Below are 21,979 nucleotides of genomic sequence, written 5' to 3'. Positions count from 1 at the left end.
TGGTTGAGTCAGGATTTTGAACTCCCCTGATTTATTTATTAAAAAGAAAAAAAGTAAAAGAGGGAATGCCAAAGTTTAGTCTCACATGGTGATGCTAATGCTCATACCAAACATCCATGTGGTCCCTTTTCACATGGAGATGCTCCCCAACCCTCCCTTAAAACCAAGGGTCCCGATTGCTTCCCCACAATCCCCCAAAATGCATCTTGACCGTCCTTCTGAGTCCACAGTCTTGCATAGGGGTGGCTGAGCTTGTCCCATTCTTGTCCCCCAAACGCAGGGGCAAATTGCCTCAAAGGTGCTGCTATTGCTACCGACAGCTTAGCTTTCCTTTGTCCATAATTCATGCAATGGAGAGAGAGAGAATAACAATTAAAGAAAGGGCCTTTCACAGCTCTACGCCTTCCTTTATCATATCTATAAAATACAATACAAACCTTGCATTCCCACCTCCCCACAAACCAAACCCATTTCTCAAACTTCTCTGCAACAAACAAAAGAAGAAAGAAGAAAACTTGCCTCAACCAGAAAGAAGAAGTTGGTTTACAATTGGGTTTATTGGTTTTGCTAGAGCAGATCATTGGGTTTTGTTTTTGAGGTTCAAGAAGTAGGTTTACTACTCATCTGTTTTCATTGAAGAGTGTTGGAAAAAATGGAAAGCAAGACACATGAGAATGATCTCAACCTTAAGGCAACAGAGCTGAGATTGGGGTTGCCAGGGAGAGATGAAAGTGATGAGGTTCAAGCAGTAGGGCAGCTGCCTAGTGCTCTTAACAAGAAGAGAGCTTTGCCTGATACAAAAAGTGAAGAAGAGTATGCATCAAAGGGAACCTCTGATGCTCATAAGGAAAACCATCCTGCAAAGTAAGTCGGCTTATTCTTTAGGACTAATCTTCTTGTTGAGATGAATTTCTAGTATTTAAGAACATTGGAAATGGTATGAACTAGATTTGAAATATTGTGCTCATAAATTTGAGTTTTTGGTGTGACAGGGCACAAATAGTGGGCTGGCCACCAATCAGATCTTACAGGAAGAACAGCCTTCAGGCAAATAAGACTGAGGCTGAGATTTCTGGGATTTATGTGAAAGTAAGCATGGATGGAGCACCTTACCTCAGAAAAATTGATCTGAGGGTTTACAAAGGCTACCCAGAACTCCTAAAGGCCTTAGAAGTCATGTTCAAATTCACTATAGGTAAGAAAATATTGACTATCAGATCTAATCTATTCTCGTTGCTTGATGTAAAGTTAATTCTTGATGAAGAATAGAATATTAGTAATTGATTATGACCTTGATTTTTTAATTTTTTCCAGGCCAATACTCGGAGAGGGAAGGCTACAAAGGCTCAGAATATGCACCTACTTATGAGGACAAAGATGGTGACTGGATGCTGGTTGGAGATGTTCCATGGGAAATGTTCATGTCATCCTGCAAGAAGCTCAGAATCATGAAAGGATCAGAAGCCAGAGGCTTGGGGTGTGGTGTATGAGGGAGAGAGGGCAACCCATAAGAGCAGGGAGAAGAAAAGAGATATCTCTATATATCTCTCTCTCTATATCACATGATATGGAGAGCAAATTAATCTCACAGCTTGGGTTATCGAAGAAGATATTCAGATCATAGTCTCCTTAACTACTGGCAGGTCTTCTCTGGAGTTGATTGGGATTGTAGACAGAAGCAGAAGATATCTAGTGGAAGTAATTACAGATTCATTCCATAAGTTTGGAAGCAAGATTTGTTGTGGATTGAGGATACAGAGAGAGATTGTGGTTCCAAAGAGATTGTATAAAGGGAAGATGTGACATGTTTCATGTTTTGGTTTTGAGTAATGTACCATTTGATATGGATATATATATTATAAAGTTATACATATTTGAATATGTGTGTAGAATTTTCAGATTGCATGCAGATTTTGTACCCATTTCTTTCTGGAATACATTTAAGTGTTATGAGCAAAAGATAATGTGTAAGGTGTTATCAAAATTGAGAAAGCTTTGGATGTTCAATGTTCAATTTCATATCCACTCCCTAAACATGATTGAGTTGTTGAGAATATGAATCCCAAGTCGAGGAATTAAAGCATTTCCAAATAGTTTAAAAGATCTTGGGCCTCTCTACTCCCTAAACATGATCAAATTTCCAACTACATGCAAACATTTTACAATAGTAACAGATTCAAATGTTCATGACAGGGGTAGTGAAATATTTGACTGGTTGCCGATGCATCGAATCCTATCAATTAATCATCTTGCATCACAAACTACAGCCTCCATTAAATTTCTATCTACCAAGCACTTGCTGGACATCAAGCATAGTAGAAGGCTATATAGGGCAATCTAAATGGGAACAAAAACTTCTCGGTTATTTTGCTATCTGAAGATGGCAAACAAACATCACAAAAGATTTCTTTGTTTCTGTGGATAATTCATCCAAAGCATAGACAGCCATAGAAATATCACCATACCATTAGTTTTCTTAACAATTAAATGGGAAACATCATGGTCATATATGTAGTCACACAACTGCAATTTGGTCATCCAAAGATGTTGATAGTTCAGCTTTGATGTTTTTCTTTGCACATGGTCCTCGAGTCATTTGTATTGTAGGAATAAAATATTCAAGGGTTTTCCCAATTCCACCAGAACTAAATTTTTGAGTAAGATTTTAGGATCTATGAGTAGAGAGACTCAAGTAAAAGTAAAACATGTAAAGTCTCTTCAAGTTCAAGAGTTAAGACTTCAGCTAAAATAATCATTAATATATATTTCTACTCTTAACACTTTTTTCAACCCAGCAAATGGATTTTCCTTTTCTCCTGGCTTTTTAAGATACGGCTGTCTATAAATCTACCCTAATTACCAGACATGTCAGTAAAGTCGGTGATTAAGTAAAATGATTAAATTTTGTTTCTTTTGTCTGGAAATCTTAACAGGAAAAGAGAAAATTTTTGGGACTTCGTAAACATTGTATTGACTAATATTGTATTACTACATGGTCATTAGCAGGGGATGCATCTGACTGCGGTGTATTCTTTGTTTATATTACAAGGTCATCTTTATTGAAGCATTACAACTTATATTTTAGATATAATGTTTCAAAGCTTTTAACTTTCCCTTTTCCTTTTTTATTCTAAATGGCTACATATTCCATGTGATCTTTTTCATTCAATTACACTTTTATAACATTTTATTGCTAACTTGTCAGAAGTTTTGATGCAGGGTTTTGAAACCCCCTTTGTTTATCTTTTAAACATCAAAATTATCTTCTATTTCACTCTTGTCTTTTAGTTGACATGTTAAAGGTGATTTAAGCCTTGACTCTAGTGATTATGAGCTAATTCAGATGTTGGTTTGATGCTTAGATCCAATTGCAGCAATTTATTAGAAAATGGTTTAGCATATTCTACTGGAGTTGCATATTCTAAAAGAACCAGCTACAGAAATAACAACCTATTCTGCAGTCAGATAAATTTATAAATAAAAAAAAGAAGATTAATAATATTATTTGAAAATCTCAACAAAGAAAAGAAAGAGAAACAAAGGTGAAGATATAAATAAACATGTTAAGCAAAGCAATAGAGAATACCTTTGTCATAACTTCGTATTACTGATATCTTGAGCTACTCCAGTAAGATGAAAACCGAAACTGCAACCTTTAGCAATTAATACAGCTTGTTTGGCCCGCAAGGCAAAGCGAAAGAGTCCTCATCCATAGATTCTCTCATAGTCATTGAGTTGCACTTCAGGATTGGGCTTTATGGACTTCACTTGGTTGAGTCTGATGGGAAACTCTTCTTACCATCACAAAATTGGTTATTGGCATATTATACGAATTTGATAAGTCACAAAACCTTTCGACTTGATTTAAAAACTTGGGAATCAAAATTGGTTATTGCCCAGGAATTAAATTAATTGTGACCTTACAAGGTGTCCTCGGTGATTTTTGACAGTTCAAAACTGAGATTAATACTATTCTGTGGCTCTTGAGAATGAAGATCAAACACTCTTAGAAACCATTTAATTCCAACAACAAAAAATCTCATCAGAGGAAGATACAACCTTGCATTATTATCGTAGTTAATTGTCCCCTTACAGGAAAGGAAATGGAGACACTGGTGGACAGCATCCAACAAAAAGCCATATAGGGGACCTTTAATCAGAAGACTTCGAAAATATCATGCCAGAAAATCCACACATTTTCTTCAGTACATCATATCATATCATTTCCATCATCCATCTTCCAATTTATTATTGTAAGAGAATGTATCAGAATGCCATGTAGAGGTCGACAATTCTTCTTTCTCTTCGAAGTCCATTAAATATCCCAGGAACCTCATATCTTCCTTAAGCAAATCCAATATAAGGTATATCCATTCTGAATCAAAATGGGACATATCTCCCATAACAAACTCATGGACTTCACTTCCCAACTCAATCCAGCTAGAGCCTCTATTTTTCCTAACCCTGTGCTCTCTAATCAGCGCTCTCACTTTCGCAACACCATCCCATTTTCCTGCAGCAGCATAGATATTGGATAACAAGATATAGTTGCCAGAATTGTCCGGCTCAATCTTGAATAATTCAGATGCGGAAACTTCAGCCAGTTGGACATTGCGATGGACCCTACAGGCTGCAAGTAAAGCACCCCATACAGCTGAAGGAGCTGCAAATGGCATCCTACATATAAGGTTGTAAGCTTCTTTTAACCGCCCGCCACGACCAAGAAGGTCAACAATACATGCGTAGTGCTTCTCAGAAGGATGAATTCTATATTCAACTGTCATTTGTTTAAAGTACCTCCTGCCCTCTGTGACTAGACCAGCATGATTACAAGCACTCAGAATGCAAAGAAAACTTACACCATCAGGTTTTATGCCTTCCTTTTTCATCTCCTCAAACAAAGAAATGGCATCCTGACCCAATCCATGATTAGCGAAGGCTGAAATCATGGTGCTATAACAAAGCAAATCTTTTTTACGGGTCATTTTAAAGAGTTGTGTAGCTCTTTCAATGCTTCCACATTTTGCATACATGTCTATCAAACTTGTCACTACTTGTAGATTAGACAGAGTTGATTGTCCAACATAATCACCAACTATCGATTCAGCTGTACCTAGAATTCCTAACTGTGAGCAAGCCGATATGATTCCCAATATAAAAGTCTCATCTGGTCTAACTCCTACCTCCTTGAAGTGTTTATACATCTTTAAAGCACTGCGAGGCTCCCCATTTCTTGCATAACCCCCAATTATGGTAGACCAAGAAACCAAATTCTTCTCGGGCATCTGATCAAATAAGCTCCTCGCACAATTAATGTTGCCAGATTTTATATAACCATCCATCATTATGGTCCATGAAGCAACATTCTTATTTGGCACCATGTTGAAGAAATCTTCTGCACGTTTAATATCTCCTGCTTTGCAGAGCCCTGAAATCATCAGATTCCAAGTCCCAACATCACGAATTGGCATCACTTCGAATAAACAGAGAGCTTTGTCAACATCACTAGCATTGGTGTACCCAGAAATCATCACATTCCATGACACCAAGTCTTTAGTTGGCAGTTGCTCGAAAAGGACCCTTGCCTCCGCCATGTCCCCAGACTTAACATATCCACAAATCATGCTTGTCCATGAAACTGTATTCCTCTCAGGCATCCAATCAAACAGCTGCCTTGCAATATCAACTCTACCATTACTTCCGTAGCCGGAGATCATCGAGTTCCAAGAAACCACATCTTTTTCATCCATCTGATCAAATATCCGTGTAGCAACATCAACTTTACCGCATCTCATGAACAAGTCAAGTACCGCATTTTGAACAGTCAAGTCAGAACCAAATCCAAATTTTAAGACCAACCCATAAATTGTTTCCCCATCTTTAACTCTACCCTCCCGAGCTAAAGCCTTGAGCACTGATGCAATAGTAAAATTCAAAGGCTCAATGGACTCACCATGCATTTGGGTAAATAGAGAAAATGCTTCTTCATATCGACGATTCTCAACATGCCCATGTATTAAGGCCGTCCAAAGAAAGGAATTTGGTTCAGTAATTTCATCAAAAAGCTTGCGGGCATAACTGATAGCTCCGAAGCGCGAGTACAACCTGAGGAGCTTGTTGAGGATAAGGTTGGACGAGACGACAGAGCTGGTGACTAGAAGATGGGCATGGATGGATTTCAAGGATCTGAGAGTTTGGCATTTATTCACAGTTTTCAATAGCGAGTGATTCATTTCATGGCGCCAAATGGAAGGACGAAATTCTAACGGTCACGGGAAGTATTTAAATTGACGGCGAGATAGAAAAGAAATTGGGCATGGTAAGTGGGCCCAAAGTCAAGCTTGTTTTGCAAAGTAGGAATAATCAAACTTTTCTATAAATGAAAAGAACAATTTAACAAAAAAAAAAACAAAGGGGGCAACATCATTCAATTAACCTTAGTGTTGTTGTTTAGGTCAAAAAGAGGTACAACCTCTCTCTTCTTGCTTTTTTTATCCATAAAAATGAAGTCATTTGGAAGTGCTTCCTATATATATTTATATATATATATATGTATATATTTTTTGTTTGGATACACTGGATTGGGGGAGAGAAGGTTTGAACACATGACATCGGGTACATGAATAACTACTCGTAACCACTTGTGTTCGGATACATGAATAACTGTTCGTAACCACTTGAGTTACAAGCCTCTCATACCACATTTCTTAGCACCACAGTTCAATAATAGATGCGGAAACTAAAAAACATAGAGATTTAAAACTACTGTAATCCTTAAAAAAGTTTGAAACATCTGAATCGCCAATCGTCAAAATAGGCACAAGCCCACGAAGAATCAACTCTAACTCTTTATGTAAGAGTAAGATCAGCTAGATTAAGCCTCTCTCGCCTGTGTTGTATTTAAGTACATAATGTGAAACTAAGGTATCTCTCTAAATCAGGGTCCTCTCACATGAGTATCATGAGTGAAAATGTCCAGCTCCTGCTGCCTACACATGTTGGACTCTTGTTTTCTCTAAGCAGATGACCCTCACATATAATCAAACTTTCGAGACCTACCAAAGAGAAAATAAAAATGTACATAAATTTAGTTACTATGCCAAGTTACATGAGCCTAACAGGTGAAGAAGTGCCGGTGTTCGGGTCTCAGGGGCAGCAGTATAACCAGCAAGGCAGATCTCTGACATAGCCTCATTCTTCGTGTTTATATTTCTACCCTAAAGCTCCATGCTCATTCTGTAAGCAATTGCCGCATAATTTACATGAAGGCCGAATTTAAGAATCTCAAGCAGTTCCAAGGCTTCCAATTAACAGCTTCAATCAGTTTGACATGCCAGACCCTTCCCAAAATCATTCTTTTTGTTGATGATGTTTTAGCAGAAGAATATAGGACGAGCACCGAGGGGCTGAAATGATTATTCTGAGGTTGCAATTCCAACCAACTATAAAGAAGTTCAATTTAATAAAAAAGATGCCATCATCCTTTTTGAGGTGTATCCTCAGAAGTTTGGCCTGGGACAACCACCAGTGAATGGCTCTCTGCAACAGTTGGTTTTCTTTGGTTCCTGGACTCCTCATGAGCTCTGTGGCTTGATGCCACATATGATATACCGAACTTTTGCCCATGAGTTAGTCCTGGGCAAACACCCTGCAAAGAGACAAGAAATTTTCAAAAGACTTTGAAGTGATGCTTTAATAATGCATAAACTTATGGAGACCTAGCCCCAATACTTATGTAATACTTCAAACTTTATAATGCTTTTAGAGAAATGCCCAGTATGCAATACTCACTTTTATCAATCCTGATATAGGGGTTGAATCAGAAAAAGTGGAGCCTGAAGGAAATCTAGTGCGAACTCTTCCATGTAAGCTACCATCATTAGTTTCTTGAGGATTACTTGCAACATCTGATGCATGAGATTCATTTCGCATGTTGCCGGTGTTACAATAAGCCCCAAAATATGAACAATGTTCCTGCACAAGAGATATTTCAGGGGTTGCAGGCAATAAATGGCCTTCGGTACTAAAGATGTACCTGCAGAAGGAGACATTTCCACCACACGTGTAAAAAATAGATAAGTTAGCTCTTTTATGGAAATAAGTTATGGCACTAAAGCATAATGATAGGGGGGGTGTGCAGAACTTACTTGTATGGCCCATTTTCAACAAGGTTATCTGGTCCCACAGCCAAATCAAAAAGAAGCCACAAGTATTTAACCTAATTGTGTTACAAGTTGTTAATAACATGTAATGGAAGAGAAGAAAATAAAATAAATGAATGAAAAAATGGAACAGAAGACAAAACCGTAAGAAAGCATTGAATGTGTTAGACAAAGGAGTTAAGAAATTAATCCCCAACAACATCTTGTCACAGAGATATATTTGCAAAAATTGAGACCCACCATCCTCAGTCCCACTCCCAACATAAATTCTTAATAAGTTTTATATTGTTACAAATTCGTCTTATAGCAATAACAAAACAATTCAATTAAGATTTTCATATGTATTTTTCCATAATAATCTTACTCTACTGAGAGCCATATGAAGATGAGATATTTGAGTTCTAAGTTTTTACTGTTTCTGCCAGGAAAAAGCTCTCCATATGATCTTCCTGCTTGTGGAACTCAACGTCTGCTATATGACAAAATCCACAGGGGCATCGTGCACTGTACTGCAAGCTGGCAACCATGTCTCGTCCAGCATCAAGATATCTACAAAGAAATGCATAAGACATGGTTTTAAAATGCCTACTCTGAAGTATACATGTTTTTTTGGTAACAGAAGTGTCCCTCTTACATATGTTGTTAACAAAAGACTAAAAAGCAATCCACAAATCAGAGGTATTTCCGAGCTTACTTGGGATCTCTAGTGGCTTTGTAGAGCCAATATGTGCTCTCCATTAACTCTGGACGCAGTGGATAACTTCTTTGCCCATGCTAAAAACAAACGTAGACTTAAACATTACACATGCAATTGATATAATAAAGTGAAATCTAAAATCTATAGTACTATAAACAAAACCATTGATTAGGAAATCTATTCTTGGAAAGTTATTTTTAAAAAAACAGAGAGAGAGAAAGAAAGACGCTAATTAATTGTTAAATAGGGGCATTGGCCTAGATGTTTTCATGGACTGCCCTACTATTCGTACCATCACAGAATGACTCCATACACAGGTTTAACTAAGACAAAATGTTCACACCTCAAACTAAGACCTGTCTGACCATCTGTTTGGCCAGTGGGATGGAAAGAGCAGTACAGCAATTTTTACCAAACCATTCATGAATAAAAGCTAGACCTCAAGTTCTAATGATAACCTTAAGGTAAAAGATTTTATCTAGCATGCTCCAAAGTTGCACAGCAGTTTAGTTTTCACTTATGAAAAACTGGATGTAACTAGACACATAAAACCATTAAATGAGACACCAGCATGCACCCAGTAAAAAAAAAATCCAACAATTTGAATAAGAGTAAATAAAAATTGTATTAGGGTTCAGAAAAAGTTGATTATGGTACCTGAACACTGAGCGTAGCAAGATTAAAGCCCTCTGGAGTGAAACCATATCTTTTCCACACACTAAAGAAGGCAGTATGAGTTCGAATTGCAGGATCAATATCTCCCGCTAAAACCTTCCAAAAGATAAGGTAATCAATCTCACTGAAACCTAATGGACAAGTTTTCAACTATCCAGTATCAACTGTATACATATTAATATCTTATGACAAAACATATTACAAACCTGAAGTCCTGGCCAGAATGCCTGTAAACTGTTAAATAATGGCCAGACAACAGCAGCAGAATCCATATTTACCTCTACATACCTACCAAACAAAAGTACAATTGAAGTTCTATTAAGTTAAAAGGGAATGTATAACTACAAAGAATCATCTACTAATTAGTAGCATTTACCAAGGATCATTGTAAAGATAGTGCATAGCAGCAGCATACGCTTCTTGAAATATGAATAGATACTCTTCATCTCCGAATAATAAATAAGCCTGAAATGGTAAAGAAAAAAAATAGAAAGAACAAGAAAAAAAACAAAATCACTATTTGTCACAACTCCCTTTTGTTAGTGAAAATGAATATATCATATATGCAGAACTTGAAAGTAAAGAAAAATCATAAAATATTCATTCCCCATAAAGAAAGCGAAAGACGCTAATCAACAAAGGCGTAAAAACCATTAGATGTAGAATTCCAAAAGTTGGGACTATGGTTTCTCTGCTAACGTAGTTATGAAAAATAAGGAGTTCTCAATCTCTAAATTGATGTTTATTATTGCAAAGGTCCCAAAGCTAAGAGCCACACCAAATTACTAAGCAAACACTTAAACTTCCCGGCTAATTGATTGCCACAAGACCATAAAACTAGTTTATTGTAATAAGAATGCACTATCTTCCAAAAATCTAGGCAATAATTTTATATGATGTCTCCCTGTTAACCCTGCAAAACAACAAAACACTCCCACATAGCTTTTCAGCACCACTTATCCTTTCTTTCCGATTTAATTTCTAGGAGTTTTTCTCATCAGTCATGACATAGAGATATCAACTATTTAATCTACCGCCTGAAAACCTGATACTTCCATTTCAAATAATCTAATTGCATAGCTACAAGAAGGTTTCAACATTCCAAGTGATCTTACAAACCTTTAGAAGATACTCGTAGAAAGAGTCAATACTAGTTCCTATTCCAGCATCCTGCAAACAAGTAGTGAAACATAAGTATAGTTAATGCCACACAAAGAACATACGAGAGAATAAAATCACCTACTAATTATCCTATCATCTAGGACTTTTTGGAAGGTCGGACTAGAGGGGAAGATAAGATTAAATCCCAGTTCTGCATTTGGCGCACAAGGTAGGTGGCTTAATGGGACTGTGCCAGCCTTGCAAGATTATAATCCCATTTTAGCATGATGACCAAACCATTTGGTCCACTTAATAGTAATGGATGAACTATAAGCATTGGGTTAGGATGTCCAGTCCAGTGTGAAAAATGGACTAAGGGGGACGCCCTACATAGAAATCAATTATTCGGTAGTAGACCAATAGCTGATTACAGAAGGTTGATCAGTATTATTCAAATAAAATCTAATGACGAGGGAAAATCATGTTGTTTATAAATACTAAGGTGATGCCGTCTACTATTATAAACTATGCCAACTTCCTTTTCTTAAAGTACCGTTATTCACACCTAAATCCTCAAGCCAGAGAGGAATTAACAAGTATGATTATTAGACTCAGCTTTTCAAACTCCAGATAAATCAACTAAAGTTTTATATTTGACTGGCAAAACATATCTTCCAATGATTACAGAAGAACCTGCACATCTAAGACCCAAAAAGTGATGCCTGAAAACTAAAGCAGCAATGAAAGAAGGGGAAAAGAGCATCGCCACTCAAATAGAAACCTTAAGACATTATATTTATCTTCAAAAATCTTAACAATAGAGGAAGAAACTATATTTGACGTTCTTTTGTTACCTAATGTTCAAAATAAGCAATAAAAATCCAAGACCCGGTCAGATAATTCAAAGGCTTGTTTCAGCCCTGGAAAATAGAAACAGCCCACAATTCACATGTAGGTTTTCCTGCTTAGTTTTCAATATTCCATTCATGCAAATAAAATTTATGCGGATATTATTATTATTTATCTTGATAGTAAATCTGCTTCCTCAGAGTTGTATGTTTCTCAATGTAATCATGTTAAAGGAATGTTACCTTCTGTGTCCATTCACCTGTAAAAACATTAATATGAGCACCAACTAAATTGAGCCTTGAACGGCGAGCCCAAAGCCCACGAACTGCATTCATGGTAACTTGTTCAAAAACTGCAAAAGAAAGAAATCGCAAAACCAAAAAGACAAAAAGGAAAAAACCAATCAGATAAGGGAGGAAAAGAAGGGGAAAGTAAGATGGTAAAGAACATCCTACTTCAAGAATCTGCTCTAAAAGATGAACTATGAGGAAAGAGCTCACAGTTACAACATCAATACCAAATAAGATTGCAAGTAAAATATAATATAATGTATCTATATGTTTCAGCATAAATTCTGTCCATTAAAGGCTGCAACAAAATGCATCTTTGTCTACTGGTGAAGTCCAAGCGCATACTCCTTTAGAAGTCAGATCCCCTCAAGTTAGATGGATTATACTTTTAGCTTGAAGGAAAGATAGCTACTACTTACTGGGATCTTTTGTCAATCGGCTGAGCACTCCAAACTCCAAAGTCAAAGTCCCACCACCGGCTGTTGATGTTATCTAGACTAACAAGTAAATTTGAAATCACAAAAAGTTTGCCCAAACTAACAAATAACCAATTGTGGTTAAGATTCTACATCTTCACTTAAAATTTATCCTGAACCTAGAAAATTTACTTCTTATCGGAGGAAAAAAAAGAAGCAGATCTACTCATTAATTGTCCTACAATATGCGTAAAAAACACAGTGAATAAGACAGAAACTTGCACAGAAAAGAGAAAATGTACAGAAGCTTTGCCTTGCTTTCATGTTCATCAACTCCGTGCATCAGATTGACAGATCCGAAAGGAATTCCTGCAATGCAAGACCCCTTATAAAGGATACTTATACAAGATAGCTTAAAAAGGACACTTGAAATGCCAGTACTTAAATACCTACACTTCAGCAACTAGAAACAAAAAGTTTCACATTCATGATCTATCTCTACATAATGCTTTAGGATTTGTTTAGCTACAGTAAGCTTCCCATCAAGTTAAGTTTCCAAAAAACCCAGTATTCAGTCATTAAAATAGAATAAACTAGAGCCAATAACAACCATATGGATTTATGCCCTTTTAAGCCTTTCCATCACTCCATGGTGTTCTTCAAACATAAACATGTTCTTATCTATTACTATTTGGCTAGGGTAACAAAAGACATCCATAATCATATTCCTGCAGTATTTACCAACAAATGTCACAAGTTTCCTCTGAAACACTGGGAATGACAAAGAATGCAAAACAGTGAAAGTTCAGCCAGAAACATCTTGCATAGAGTCTTGTGTATACTAAATGAAGGGGATAATCTAGTAGGCATACCTGAAGGAGTGTCAAATGCAGGCAACAACCTCCGGGCTAGATCCTCAGCTAAGTTAAGTAACTCATTGTTATAGGTTGGAATTTTCATGCCCTGCAATAGAAGATGTACAAATAATTCAACAACGACCTTTAAATATCTATATCCTATATCACTGCACTCCTACCAGACATAAATACTTAACCAAATAGCTTCCAGTAAACTCTGATAGCAAAAGAAACATACATGATATTGCTATGTATCCTTTCGAACAAACTTAAACAACCTCTTTTTTCTTTTTTTTTTGTCAAAGTTTGGAAGGGGGAGGGGGAGGTGCCATTGGGGTTCGAACCTGAGACCACTGATCTGCAGGCAAATGCTCTTACCACTGAGCTATGGACCCATTGGCACCTCTTTTTTCCTTTTTTATCCTTCTAATCTTTTTGTATTTTCTTTTCCCAGAAGCGTAGTTAAGCCAGGGTCAAATGTGAGGTCATAAGTCTATCAACAAACAAAAATAATATATCTGATCTTATAGGGATGCCATATATGATGATAGGGCAGGCGGTAGAGCATTCACCTAGTGTTAAAGATAATCGAGAGTGTTAAGGTATAGTGTCCAAGAAATTGATATTTTAAATCCATATCAATGCACCTAGATTCCTAAAATGTGAAACATGAGCAAAAACTTGTTTGTAGTTAGAATTCCAACTCTGTTCTGCCTGGAAAATTTGCTTTATAACCACTGAATTGTTAATTTTTCTGGTAATTAGAGAAAAAACCAAGGAAAGCAAAAACTGCAAACCAATTCCTGTCATAACTCATTAGCTTTACTCTGACCAGGTAGCTTTCATTTTTTTTACACCCTACTTCTGCTTATATTGGTATGCATATATATCACATAGTTTGGCAAGTTGCAACACAATATGTGCTAGCTCAAACCAAAGGGCACAGTACAATGTTTGCTTATGGCATTAAAAGGTAATTCATGGATTTTTTAAAGATGGGAAAGTTTGAAACATAGAGGTACCCAACTAATTACTACCGTAGCATAATCACTTGCTATAAGATGTGCGGAGAGTAGACCCCCAAGGACACGGATGGTAGTCTCAAAAACAGATACTGTCTTATTCTGCAACATTTTCAAAGATTCGAAAGTTAGATTGACAATTTCATCTATTATTGCTAAGGAAATATTTAATTGCAAACCGGTGCAATAGTAGCAAAACAAATGAATGTACAATAACAATAAGATAAGGGTCCTAAGGAAACAGAATTCCATAAGCAGGACAAGACTGATATATAAATAGGAGATTTTGAATGACAATCAATATTGACAATACATCATATTAGAATGGGAACATTCTGCCACCGCAATTCATGCTACATTATTACATGACACGTAACATGTCAACAATAATTGTCACATTTCAAATCATGTAACACAGCCTATTTCGGTCTTAAGAACCATACTTTTTGGATAACCTTGATTTGAACTAGTAAGCTCATCAAACTAAAAGCCCTATTGTCGAGTGAAATAGTGAGATATCTACAGCAAAAACATAAATTAAAAAAAAAACTTGAAAGTCTATCCATTTATTCCTAAAAATAAAAAAGTTCAATGCGAATGTGAATAATGATCATCACATTTCAAATCATGTAAAACAGTCTTAAGAACCCTACTTTTTGGATAACCTTGATTTGAACTAGTCAGCTCATCAAACTAAAAGCCCTGTTGTCAAGTAAACTAATAAGACATCTTCCACAAAAGCAAAAAAGCTAAAGAAGTTCAATATGAATCCGTGTACATAAGCTAAAACACCACTTGCAATATCTTGAGTTCAAAACACCACTTCAGAGAGAGGAAAAAAAAGGAATGAAAAACACTACTCACTATATCAAACTGAAGGTTTTTACCAATCCATTCAACAGAGGCAGCAAAGCGGTCTCGATCACCAAGTAAAGCTAGTGTGTCCAAGGAGTCAATCTGTGACAATGACATGGCAAAAACATCACATAAGAGCTTAACAAAAACACATATTTCAAACATTAAAACAGAAAGTAAAAAAAATACTTGCAGTATAAAATTTTTCAAAAAAGAGTTTGTGATTTGTATTACCAAAGTTAAGGCATAACCACCAAGCGAATCTTCACCCCCACAAGACTGAGGCCTTAATTCATCAAGTGGAAAAGCATGCTCCATGTATCCATTAAATGCATGATAAAACATTTCCCTAACCTGCATTTGAAAATATTATATATATATATATATATATATATCTCCGAATTGTTATAACACCACATTGTAACTTGCAATACCTGACAAGCAGTATTTTGTGAAATTTACAAATTTTACAAGCAATGAAAAAAATATATAACCGAAAGAATTCGCTTAATATACTTTGAAGCAGCATATAGCGAGCACCAAAAGTAGGAATTACAACCTACACTGAACATGTAGACTATCAAATACAGAAACCAAGAACCAAAGGCTTCTACTGTGTTGTTGATTCAAATAGAATACAAGACAGTATGAAGTTAGAGATTGTGTTCAACAATACGTAAAACTGCAGAGAAAGTTTAGGGCTATAATAAGAAAATTCAATAAAATCTGAAAATTTTCAAAAATGAGAAGTCCAGATTTTAACCTAAGATCCAGAAAATAAATTCTCACAGAACCATGGTTGACCTTCCAAACCACCTCAAATCCAAATTTTCACTCAAAGTCACTAATAAGCTAAAACTTCTCCCAACTGGGTAAGTGAACTACATTACATTTGTACTAAAATGCTTCACAGTCAACAGATTAATTCGAAAATGGGAAAACATCCCCTGCCTTACGCAAAATTGAAAATTTGGGATTTTCTGAAATGGGGTTTAGAAGACCAAAGGGCCCCAATTTGCTTTAATCAATACAAACTCAGCAACTTTTTCAATCACAAAATAAAGTTAATACCATATAAAACCCCATGGCACTGCCAAATTGAACCCAAACCCTAATCGGACTCAACTTTAGAGGATGATAAAGTGGTCCGATTGGAACGATAATTGCGAGAACTGGATGGGGATTACCTCGTCCCTGAGCTGTTTAGCTTCCTCGGGAGTGACGCCATCGGCGAGAGCTGTGTGGATGAAAGTGTTGGAATATAGTGAGAGCAACAAGAAGAACGATAGCATTGGAAGTGAAGGTTTTAGAGCTGCCATTGTCTCTCTTCTCTCTGTAACTCTGTCTCGATGAGTTTCTGAACTCACCGTTGTTCGTTGTTCGTTGTTGCCTGTTGGAGAAGGAAGAGTTGCAGTAGTAGTTAACTCCGTTAACGTCTGTTTTTCCCTTTTTTGGTAACTTTTTGGTGCACTATGTCTGAGCGCTTGCGGCAGGCAAGCAATACTTATCTAATTAGATATATTTGTCTAAGATATAATGAAAAATTCAGCCACAAAATGCAGAAGCTTTAAGTTTTATAAATTAATTATTTTTACTTGAAGCTGCTTATAATGTTGTCTTTTTTATTTTATCAGTATGTACATTATATTGTGACTTGTCTTTGAAAATAAATAAATATAATTTCATGTACAATTACAAATTAGGCGAAGATACCCGTATTTTTCTGTATTTTTTTAAGACAATACAGGTATTTTTAAGACGAGGAGATGACAATACGTTCCATATCTTATAAATGAATGTAAAAGGCAGTATAAATCAAAATCCTAAAAGACAGAAGGATTGTTGAACACCTTTTACATTTCATCTTGTCCCGTTCTTTTTTAACTAAAAAATTTAAATAAACATGTATACAAACATCCCTTCAGAAAAGGGTAAAATTATCATTTTATTACAGTAAACAATTCAACCATCAGAAAAAGGGTCAAATTCCATTTTATAAACAAGAAAAAGGGTGGTTGGCTTGGTTGTTGGGTTATATCTCTACCAAACTCAATAGATTATGATCGTTGTGTGCAGCATAAAAACAAGATGGATATGAATGAAATGCAAGACAAAGCATTGCCGAGGCACAGGCAAGAACTTGGCAAAACGGTCCCATGAAAGAAATTCAGTATATTTTCATTTTTGTATCCAAACAAATTGCCTTGCAAAGACACAACTAGGTAAACAAACTAGGGCACGATCCAAGATCTCAATCAGTACAAGTCTATGCCATCCAGGGATTGTCACTAGATCAGGCTGAAGTTGTAAAATTACAGCAGAGAGACATTTTCAGGATAAATCAAGCCTAGCTCGGAGTGACTAGGCATGGAGTAAGACCGATTGTTACAGAGCAGTAAGCACAAGCTTCCAACTATTTTACCCATGGAAAAAGAAATCACGTGCTTCAGTGTCAAGACTGAGCTGTAAGAATTTCGCATAAACAACTCAAAGTGATCAAATCATCAAAACAAGTTCGCATCAGCACCACGCATCTTCGACTCATCCCTGCAAACATACAAGTAGTTGTTTATGAAAAAATGTTACAATTGTACAACAAACACCAGTAGAAGTGAAATGAGTTCTCACCCAAAAAAAGGGGGGGAAGAGAGAAGTATATTATAATAGAAGAAATCACTTAGCACAGTACAGGGAGATGAAGAATCGAGTATACAAAAAACTAGATGAAGAATAAAGGGCCCAAGAATAAACAAACAATAACAGTCCATCATTGAGTTTCACTTAACCTCCAGCTTGAATAATTAGCTCAAATCAATCGGGCTGAGATATACATCCAACTTCTTTAAGTTAGCCACAAAAATGCCCATCCACTCTATTAATGGAGTTGCCTATAAACTAACAAATGAATTGAAGCAACACTTATACCAATATGGCATATCAATTTCACAAATCATGAAAAAAGGAACTTGGAAGCTTACTATCCAACCAGCCAATTTTGAACCTCTGTGCAAGATGAAACCCAAATCCCCGGGTAATTGTACAATGATAGCATATAATCATCATAGATAGAAATGTAGCGTGGGTAATAAGTGCCCTCTATGCATGCTAAACCCAATAACCATACCCCAGTGAGTGGGATAAAGAGAAAATACTCAATCTAGCTCTTGTCAAGCAGCTCTGTAGCTGAAAGTATGACAAGGATGTATATTCTTTTGAAAAATAAAAACAGAAGCAAAAATCAGGTAGCCTTAGGTCAAACCATGACTATCTAGATAAGTGGCTAATTTCCATGTTTTTTCTTATTATATTAGGAGAATTATTAACAGTAGGTACACTATAAAGCATTGAAACAAATTTTCAATAGAATAAACTATAGATCTCATCAAAAGAAAAGCAAACTGTTCAACATATCTAACATTAACAAGTAACTCCAACCTGCTGCTTTTTCTTCTTTGGCCTCCTCTTTCTACGGGGCTTATGAGCATCAGAGTTGGAGCTCAAATTACTACTTTGAGCAGCTGTTGAATTTGATGATCCCCTAGCTTTGAAGGAAGTTCCACTTCTGCTAGTTGATGTACTGAAGGAAGTCCCACTTCTGCTATTTGATGTATTGCTGGATGTAGACATTTCAGTAATCTTTTTTGAGGAATTTTTGCTTGATGAAGGACCAAACCTTGACTGAGCGCGAACTGAACTTGTGCGAGAATTGCTAGATGGCCGGGGAGGAGGCATCAAAGCTCTAGCAGAAACCTGTCGCTATTTAAGAAATCCAGGTGAGGAGACAGAAATATAAACAATCAATAAGCAAATATGTGTAATCACAACAGTGCAAAAGTTAAAAGATGGAAACCTGATTTCTCTCATCACTGGACATGCCAGAAGTTGCTTTTCCAGAAGCACTGGAAGCCTGTTCTCTGAAAAAACAGATGACAAAATTATGATGCAACTTCCATCATAACAGACCATATTTTTAATACACACATCAAAATGAAAGAGATAATTATTTTCGCACAAGTTCAGTTCGTGCTCAGTCAAGGTTTGGTCCTTCATCAAGCAAAAATTCCTCAAAAAAGATTGCTGAAATGTCTACATCCAGCAATACATCAAATAGCAGAAGTGGGACTTCCTTCAGTACATCAACTAGCAACTACCATATTTTTAATACATCAACTACATATTTTTAATACATACATACTAATTCAAATAGGTTCTTTTAAAATTTTAGCTTCCCCGGCTAAAGTACAAACAGTGGGCTCATGTTAAGAAAAGTGATAATTGTTGAAGTGCACTGTCATCTAATTCATGAATGATCCTTAAAAAAAATATATATATATATATTCTCAAATATAACATCTCCCTCACAGTTAGATAAATACCTTGTACTCTTATCCGTCCATTCATCGTCTGCATCTGCTTCATCACTTGAACTCCCATTTAGGAAGAAATCATCTTCACTCAGATCCAGAAGCCCATCGTCCTCGCTCCCTGTTTCTGTAAGAAATCCAAGAAAATACAGCATGCTTGTGAGTGTAACAAAATTGTTTGATGATTTGCAACCCTGAGATTATGTTCATAATTGACAACTGCAAGAAGAAAAGGGAGGTGAAAAGCATCCCTCAGAGAAAACATAAACATCATCTACATTTTACAAAGAAAATGGTAGCATGGCAGGAATGTGGAAAGAATAATTTGGTATAATGTTTTGTTTGATAGGTTTAACATCCATTTTTCTTGCAGTCATTTTTACCTCTACTATTAATTTCATCTGAAGACTAGACAGTTCGCTAAGTATTTATCCGACATTATTTTTTAAGTGGTATATACCTTTATTGAATTTTGAACGAAGGCTGCACCAAGTTGGGCTCAAACAATGACTCAAACAACTTTAGATAACTAAAAAAGATGTATTGTGCATTACAACAGATGGTTATTGCTTATGAAGAATACCTCCATAAGAGATACTTCTGGTGGAAGTAAATAAAGCATAAAAGAAATACCTTCAACATCCTTTCCACTAGCTGCTGCAGCAATTAAATTGGCCTTAATCTTCTCACGCAACTTATTTCTCTTATCAACTATATCTGAAACTTCACCACCAGTAAACAAAGGGACATACTTCTCGGTCTTGGGAAAGAACTGATAGTAAAATAAAAATAAAGATCAGCCTTTTGACATTATTGGAAACAAGTATGTGTTATTTCAAGAAACAATTCAAAGCCTGTACCAAGTAAAGTAAAATACATCCAGCCCTTCACCATAAGGCACAAGGTCAAGTGGAAGTTCACATTTCAATTCCAATGAAAGCTTATGATATTCTCATGACAGAAAAACATACCAAATTCCCAATTACAAATTCCACAAGCATGCATTCACATAAAACCAGATATACCAAGGACCACTATATACCACTATATAGCTTACCCTAACATATTCAAGATCTTCTTTCAATTTGGAAAGTTGCACAGAACTCTCTGCATCTTGTGCCTGACCAGACGAAGAAGCACGTTGGAGTTTCTCCAAACGTCTTATTCTTCTCTCTATTTTTCTTCTCTCTGAAAAAAGTCTGTGTTACTTATATGATTTGAGTAAAACACACTCCACCAAGCAATTAAGCTGTAAATCATGCAAGAAATCAACTCTATACATAATAAATAAATCAGTAAATCATACCGAAAAACTTAATCTTCCTGTCACGCATAAATATCTTGCGCTCCACAGCGAGACGAAACTGAATCTCCTGCTGTTTCTTGAGTCCTTCTAACTTCTTTTCCTGAGCCTCCTTCATTTCAGCTGATAGATTCTTGGTACAAAATCGTCGTGTTAGGCCATACTTCACAATGATTATGACTTCACCAACAGCTAAAACCACAAAGTTTCCTATTATAATCTTAAGAAATCGACTGAATACTGATTCAAGCTGTATTAGGTCAGAAGACCCATTATAGGAGGAGGAAGGGAGTGGAGTGTACACAAAAGGGGTAGCAAAGAACTCAACAACATTGAAGCCCCGAAAACTATACAAACCCTAACCCTAAGAATCAACGAGAACTGCAGCAGAATCGAAATGGGCAGTAACACATAACTGAACGAGAGTAGTAATGTGAAGAAAGAGAGAGTACCTTACGGAGCAGGCGCTCGATGGAGCGAATCTGCTTTTTGAGGTTGACGGTTTTGGGCTTCTTCTCTGGGCCCAACGCCGATTTGGGCCGTCGTCCTCCCGCCGGACTCACCCTCCGCTTGGCGTAGCCACCGTGAGCCATGGCTTTGCCTCCAAAATAATCGCTAAGACACAGCAAAAACAGCGAACTTCAAGGGCAACTGGGTTTTGAGTTTTTTAATTTTTGTAAATGTGAAATAAAATAGAAATTTTAAAAGTCACCTACATTAATTCTACGGGCATCCCTAAAGCTTTAAGGTATTTTTTATTTTGACCCTACACTTCCGAAAATTACAATACTAGCGAGCTGCCTAAATGATAAACTTCTTTCTTCTTTTGAAAAGAAACTACGAATATGTGACAGACCCACGAAATATGAATTATTGTAAGATTGAGTTAGTATCAAACTTAATAACTCGGGTTCTAACCCAATAAAAAATGAGCATTGACTTACAGACCGTGGTCTCAGGTTGCTTAGTGGTGAAATTTGTTTTCTACTCTCGGTTTCCATGTACATATAAGCAGAGCACTCTCCCAAGGATAGGAGAGAGATGCGCCATTGCCATAGGCCATCGCCATCTCCATCTCCAACACCATCTTCGATCACATAGGGGATTTCACAGGTTAGGGGATGAGTAAATGTGTAGGGACCTCCCGATTTGTGTTATTCTTTTTAGGTTGTTACCGCATAATCAACATAGTATGGTGGGTGCTAGTGTAGTGATTTAGAGCAATTGATCCCTTATGAAAGGTCATGCTCATTGTAACCCCTCATTACAGGCTCCCTGTTAGGTGTATAGACGAAAAGAATTGAGACAATGGCATGAAATATCTAACTCTTCTATTGAGGATTGAGCTAGTCCGCTGATTCTTCCGACTCCCTTAATAGCTCATGGTT

The 21,979-nt window shown here is 36.5% G+C and overlaps 4 protein-coding genes across 8 annotated transcripts; 1 reads left to right on the top strand and 3 right to left on the bottom strand.

Moving 5' to 3' along the window:
* Window positions 1–381: 381 nt before the first annotated feature.
* On the top strand, window positions 382–1,879 carry ATAUX2-11 (AUX/IAA transcriptional regulator family protein). Its single transcript, XM_008225964.3, has 3 exons — window positions 382–864; window positions 993–1,195; window positions 1,315–1,879. Exons 1-3 carry the CDS (start codon window positions 653–655, stop codon window positions 1,488–1,490), a joined length of 591 nt encoding a protein of 196 aa, XP_008224186.2. The 5' UTR covers window positions 382–652; the 3' UTR covers window positions 1,491–1,879.
* Window positions 1,880–3,986: 2,107 nt separating this feature from the next.
* LOC103323941 (pentatricopeptide repeat-containing protein At3g29230-like) lies at window positions 3,987–6,458 on the bottom strand. The gene has a single exon (XM_008225965.3). It carries the CDS (start codon window positions 6,231–6,233, stop codon window positions 4,230–4,232), a length of 2,004 nt encoding a protein of 667 aa, XP_008224187.2. The 5' UTR covers window positions 6,234–6,458; the 3' UTR covers window positions 3,987–4,229.
* A 297-nt stretch (window positions 6,459–6,755) lies between these two features.
* On the bottom strand, window positions 6,756–16,425 carry LOC103323942 (Glycosyl hydrolase family 47 protein). 2 transcript variants are annotated; one of them, XM_008225966.2, is made up of 17 exons: window positions 16,112–16,425; window positions 15,159–15,278; window positions 14,934–15,026; window positions 14,085–14,171; window positions 13,063–13,153; window positions 12,504–12,559; window positions 12,194–12,266; window positions 11,727–11,836; window positions 10,654–10,704; window positions 9,911–9,999; window positions 9,741–9,822; window positions 9,517–9,630; window positions 8,857–8,936; window positions 8,576–8,711; window positions 8,148–8,218; window positions 7,792–8,035; window positions 6,756–7,648 (listed from the first exon to the last, which is right to left on the bottom strand). In XM_008225966.2, exons 1-17 carry the CDS (start codon window positions 16,241–16,243, stop codon window positions 7,478–7,480), a joined length of 1,800 nt encoding a protein of 599 aa, XP_008224188.2. In that variant the 5' UTR covers window positions 16,244–16,425; the 3' UTR covers window positions 6,756–7,477. The 2 variants fall into 2 exon arrangements, with proteins under 2 accessions (XP_008224188.2, XP_088903592.1); XM_089047466.1 differs by having other exon boundaries at window positions 14,070–14,171; window positions 16,112–16,420.
* A 656-nt stretch (window positions 16,426–17,081) lies between these two features.
* Window positions 17,082–21,943, bottom strand: LOC103323943 (rRNA-processing EFG1-like protein (DUF2361)). Of its 4 annotated transcripts, none has more exons than XM_008225967.3 (8): window positions 21,044–21,943; window positions 20,595–20,724; window positions 20,346–20,476; window positions 19,922–20,060; window positions 19,301–19,415; window positions 18,775–18,838; window positions 18,360–18,680; window positions 17,082–17,471 (listed from the first exon to the last, which is right to left on the bottom strand). In XM_008225967.3, exons 1-8 carry the CDS (start codon window positions 21,182–21,184, stop codon window positions 17,466–17,468), a joined length of 1,047 nt encoding a protein of 348 aa, XP_008224189.2. In that variant the 5' UTR covers window positions 21,185–21,943; the 3' UTR covers window positions 17,082–17,465. The 4 variants fall into 4 exon arrangements, with proteins under 4 accessions (XP_008224189.2, XP_008224190.2, XP_088903594.1 ...); XM_008225968.3 differs by having other exon boundaries at window positions 18,360–18,674; XM_089047468.1 differs by having other exon boundaries at window positions 20,595–20,714; window positions 21,044–21,185.
* Between the last annotated feature and the right edge of the window lie 36 nt (window positions 21,944–21,979).

Source organism: Prunus mume, linkage group LG2 (assembly GCF_029339155.1).
Source record: "Prunus mume cultivar Tortuosa linkage group LG2, ASM2933915v1, whole genome shotgun sequence".
Lineage (NCBI taxonomy): Eukaryota > Viridiplantae > Streptophyta > Magnoliopsida > Rosales > Rosaceae > Prunus > Prunus mume.
The sequence above is the reverse complement of the archived record's forward strand: the minus strand, read 5'-3'. Positions and strand labels throughout refer to the sequence as shown.

Coding starts and splice junctions, on each gene's coding strand:
- LOC103323943 (XM_008225967.3), bottom strand. CDS start 21,184: ATGGCTCACGGTGGCTACGCCAAGCGGAGGGTGAGTCCGGCGGGAGGA. Junction 20,061..20,345: donor AAGATCTTGAATATGTTAGG/GTAAGCTATATA, acceptor TTTTACTATCAG/TTCTTTCCCAAGACCGAGAA. Junction 18,839..19,300: donor TGGACGGATAAGAGTACAAG/GTATTTATCTAA, acceptor CTGTTTTTTCAG/AGAACAGGCTTCCAGTGCTT.
- ATAUX2-11 (XM_008225964.3), top strand. CDS start 653: ATGGAAAGCAAGACACATGAGAATGATCTCAACCTTAAGGCAACAGAG. Junction 865..992: donor AAGGAAAACCATCCTGCAAA/GTAAGTCGGCTT, acceptor TTGGTGTGACAG/GGCACAAATAGTGGGCTGGC. Junction 1,196..1,314: donor CATGTTCAAATTCACTATAG/GTAAGAAAATAT, acceptor AATTTTTTCCAG/GCCAATACTCGGAGAGGGAA.
- LOC103323942 (XM_089047466.1), bottom strand. CDS start 16,243: ATGGCAGCTCTAAAACCTTCACTTCCAATGCTATCGTTCTTCTTGTTG. Junction 13,154..14,069: donor CTACGGTAGTAATTAGTTGG/GTACCTCTATGT, acceptor CTTCTATTGCAG/GGCATGAAAATTCCAACCTA. Junction 9,631..9,740: donor CATTCTGGCCAGGACTTCAG/GTTTGTAATATG, acceptor ATCTTTTGGAAG/GTTTTAGCGGGAGATATTGA.
- LOC103323941 (XM_008225965.3), bottom strand. CDS start 6,233: ATGAATCACTCGCTATTGAAAACTGTGAATAAATGCCAAACTCTCAGA.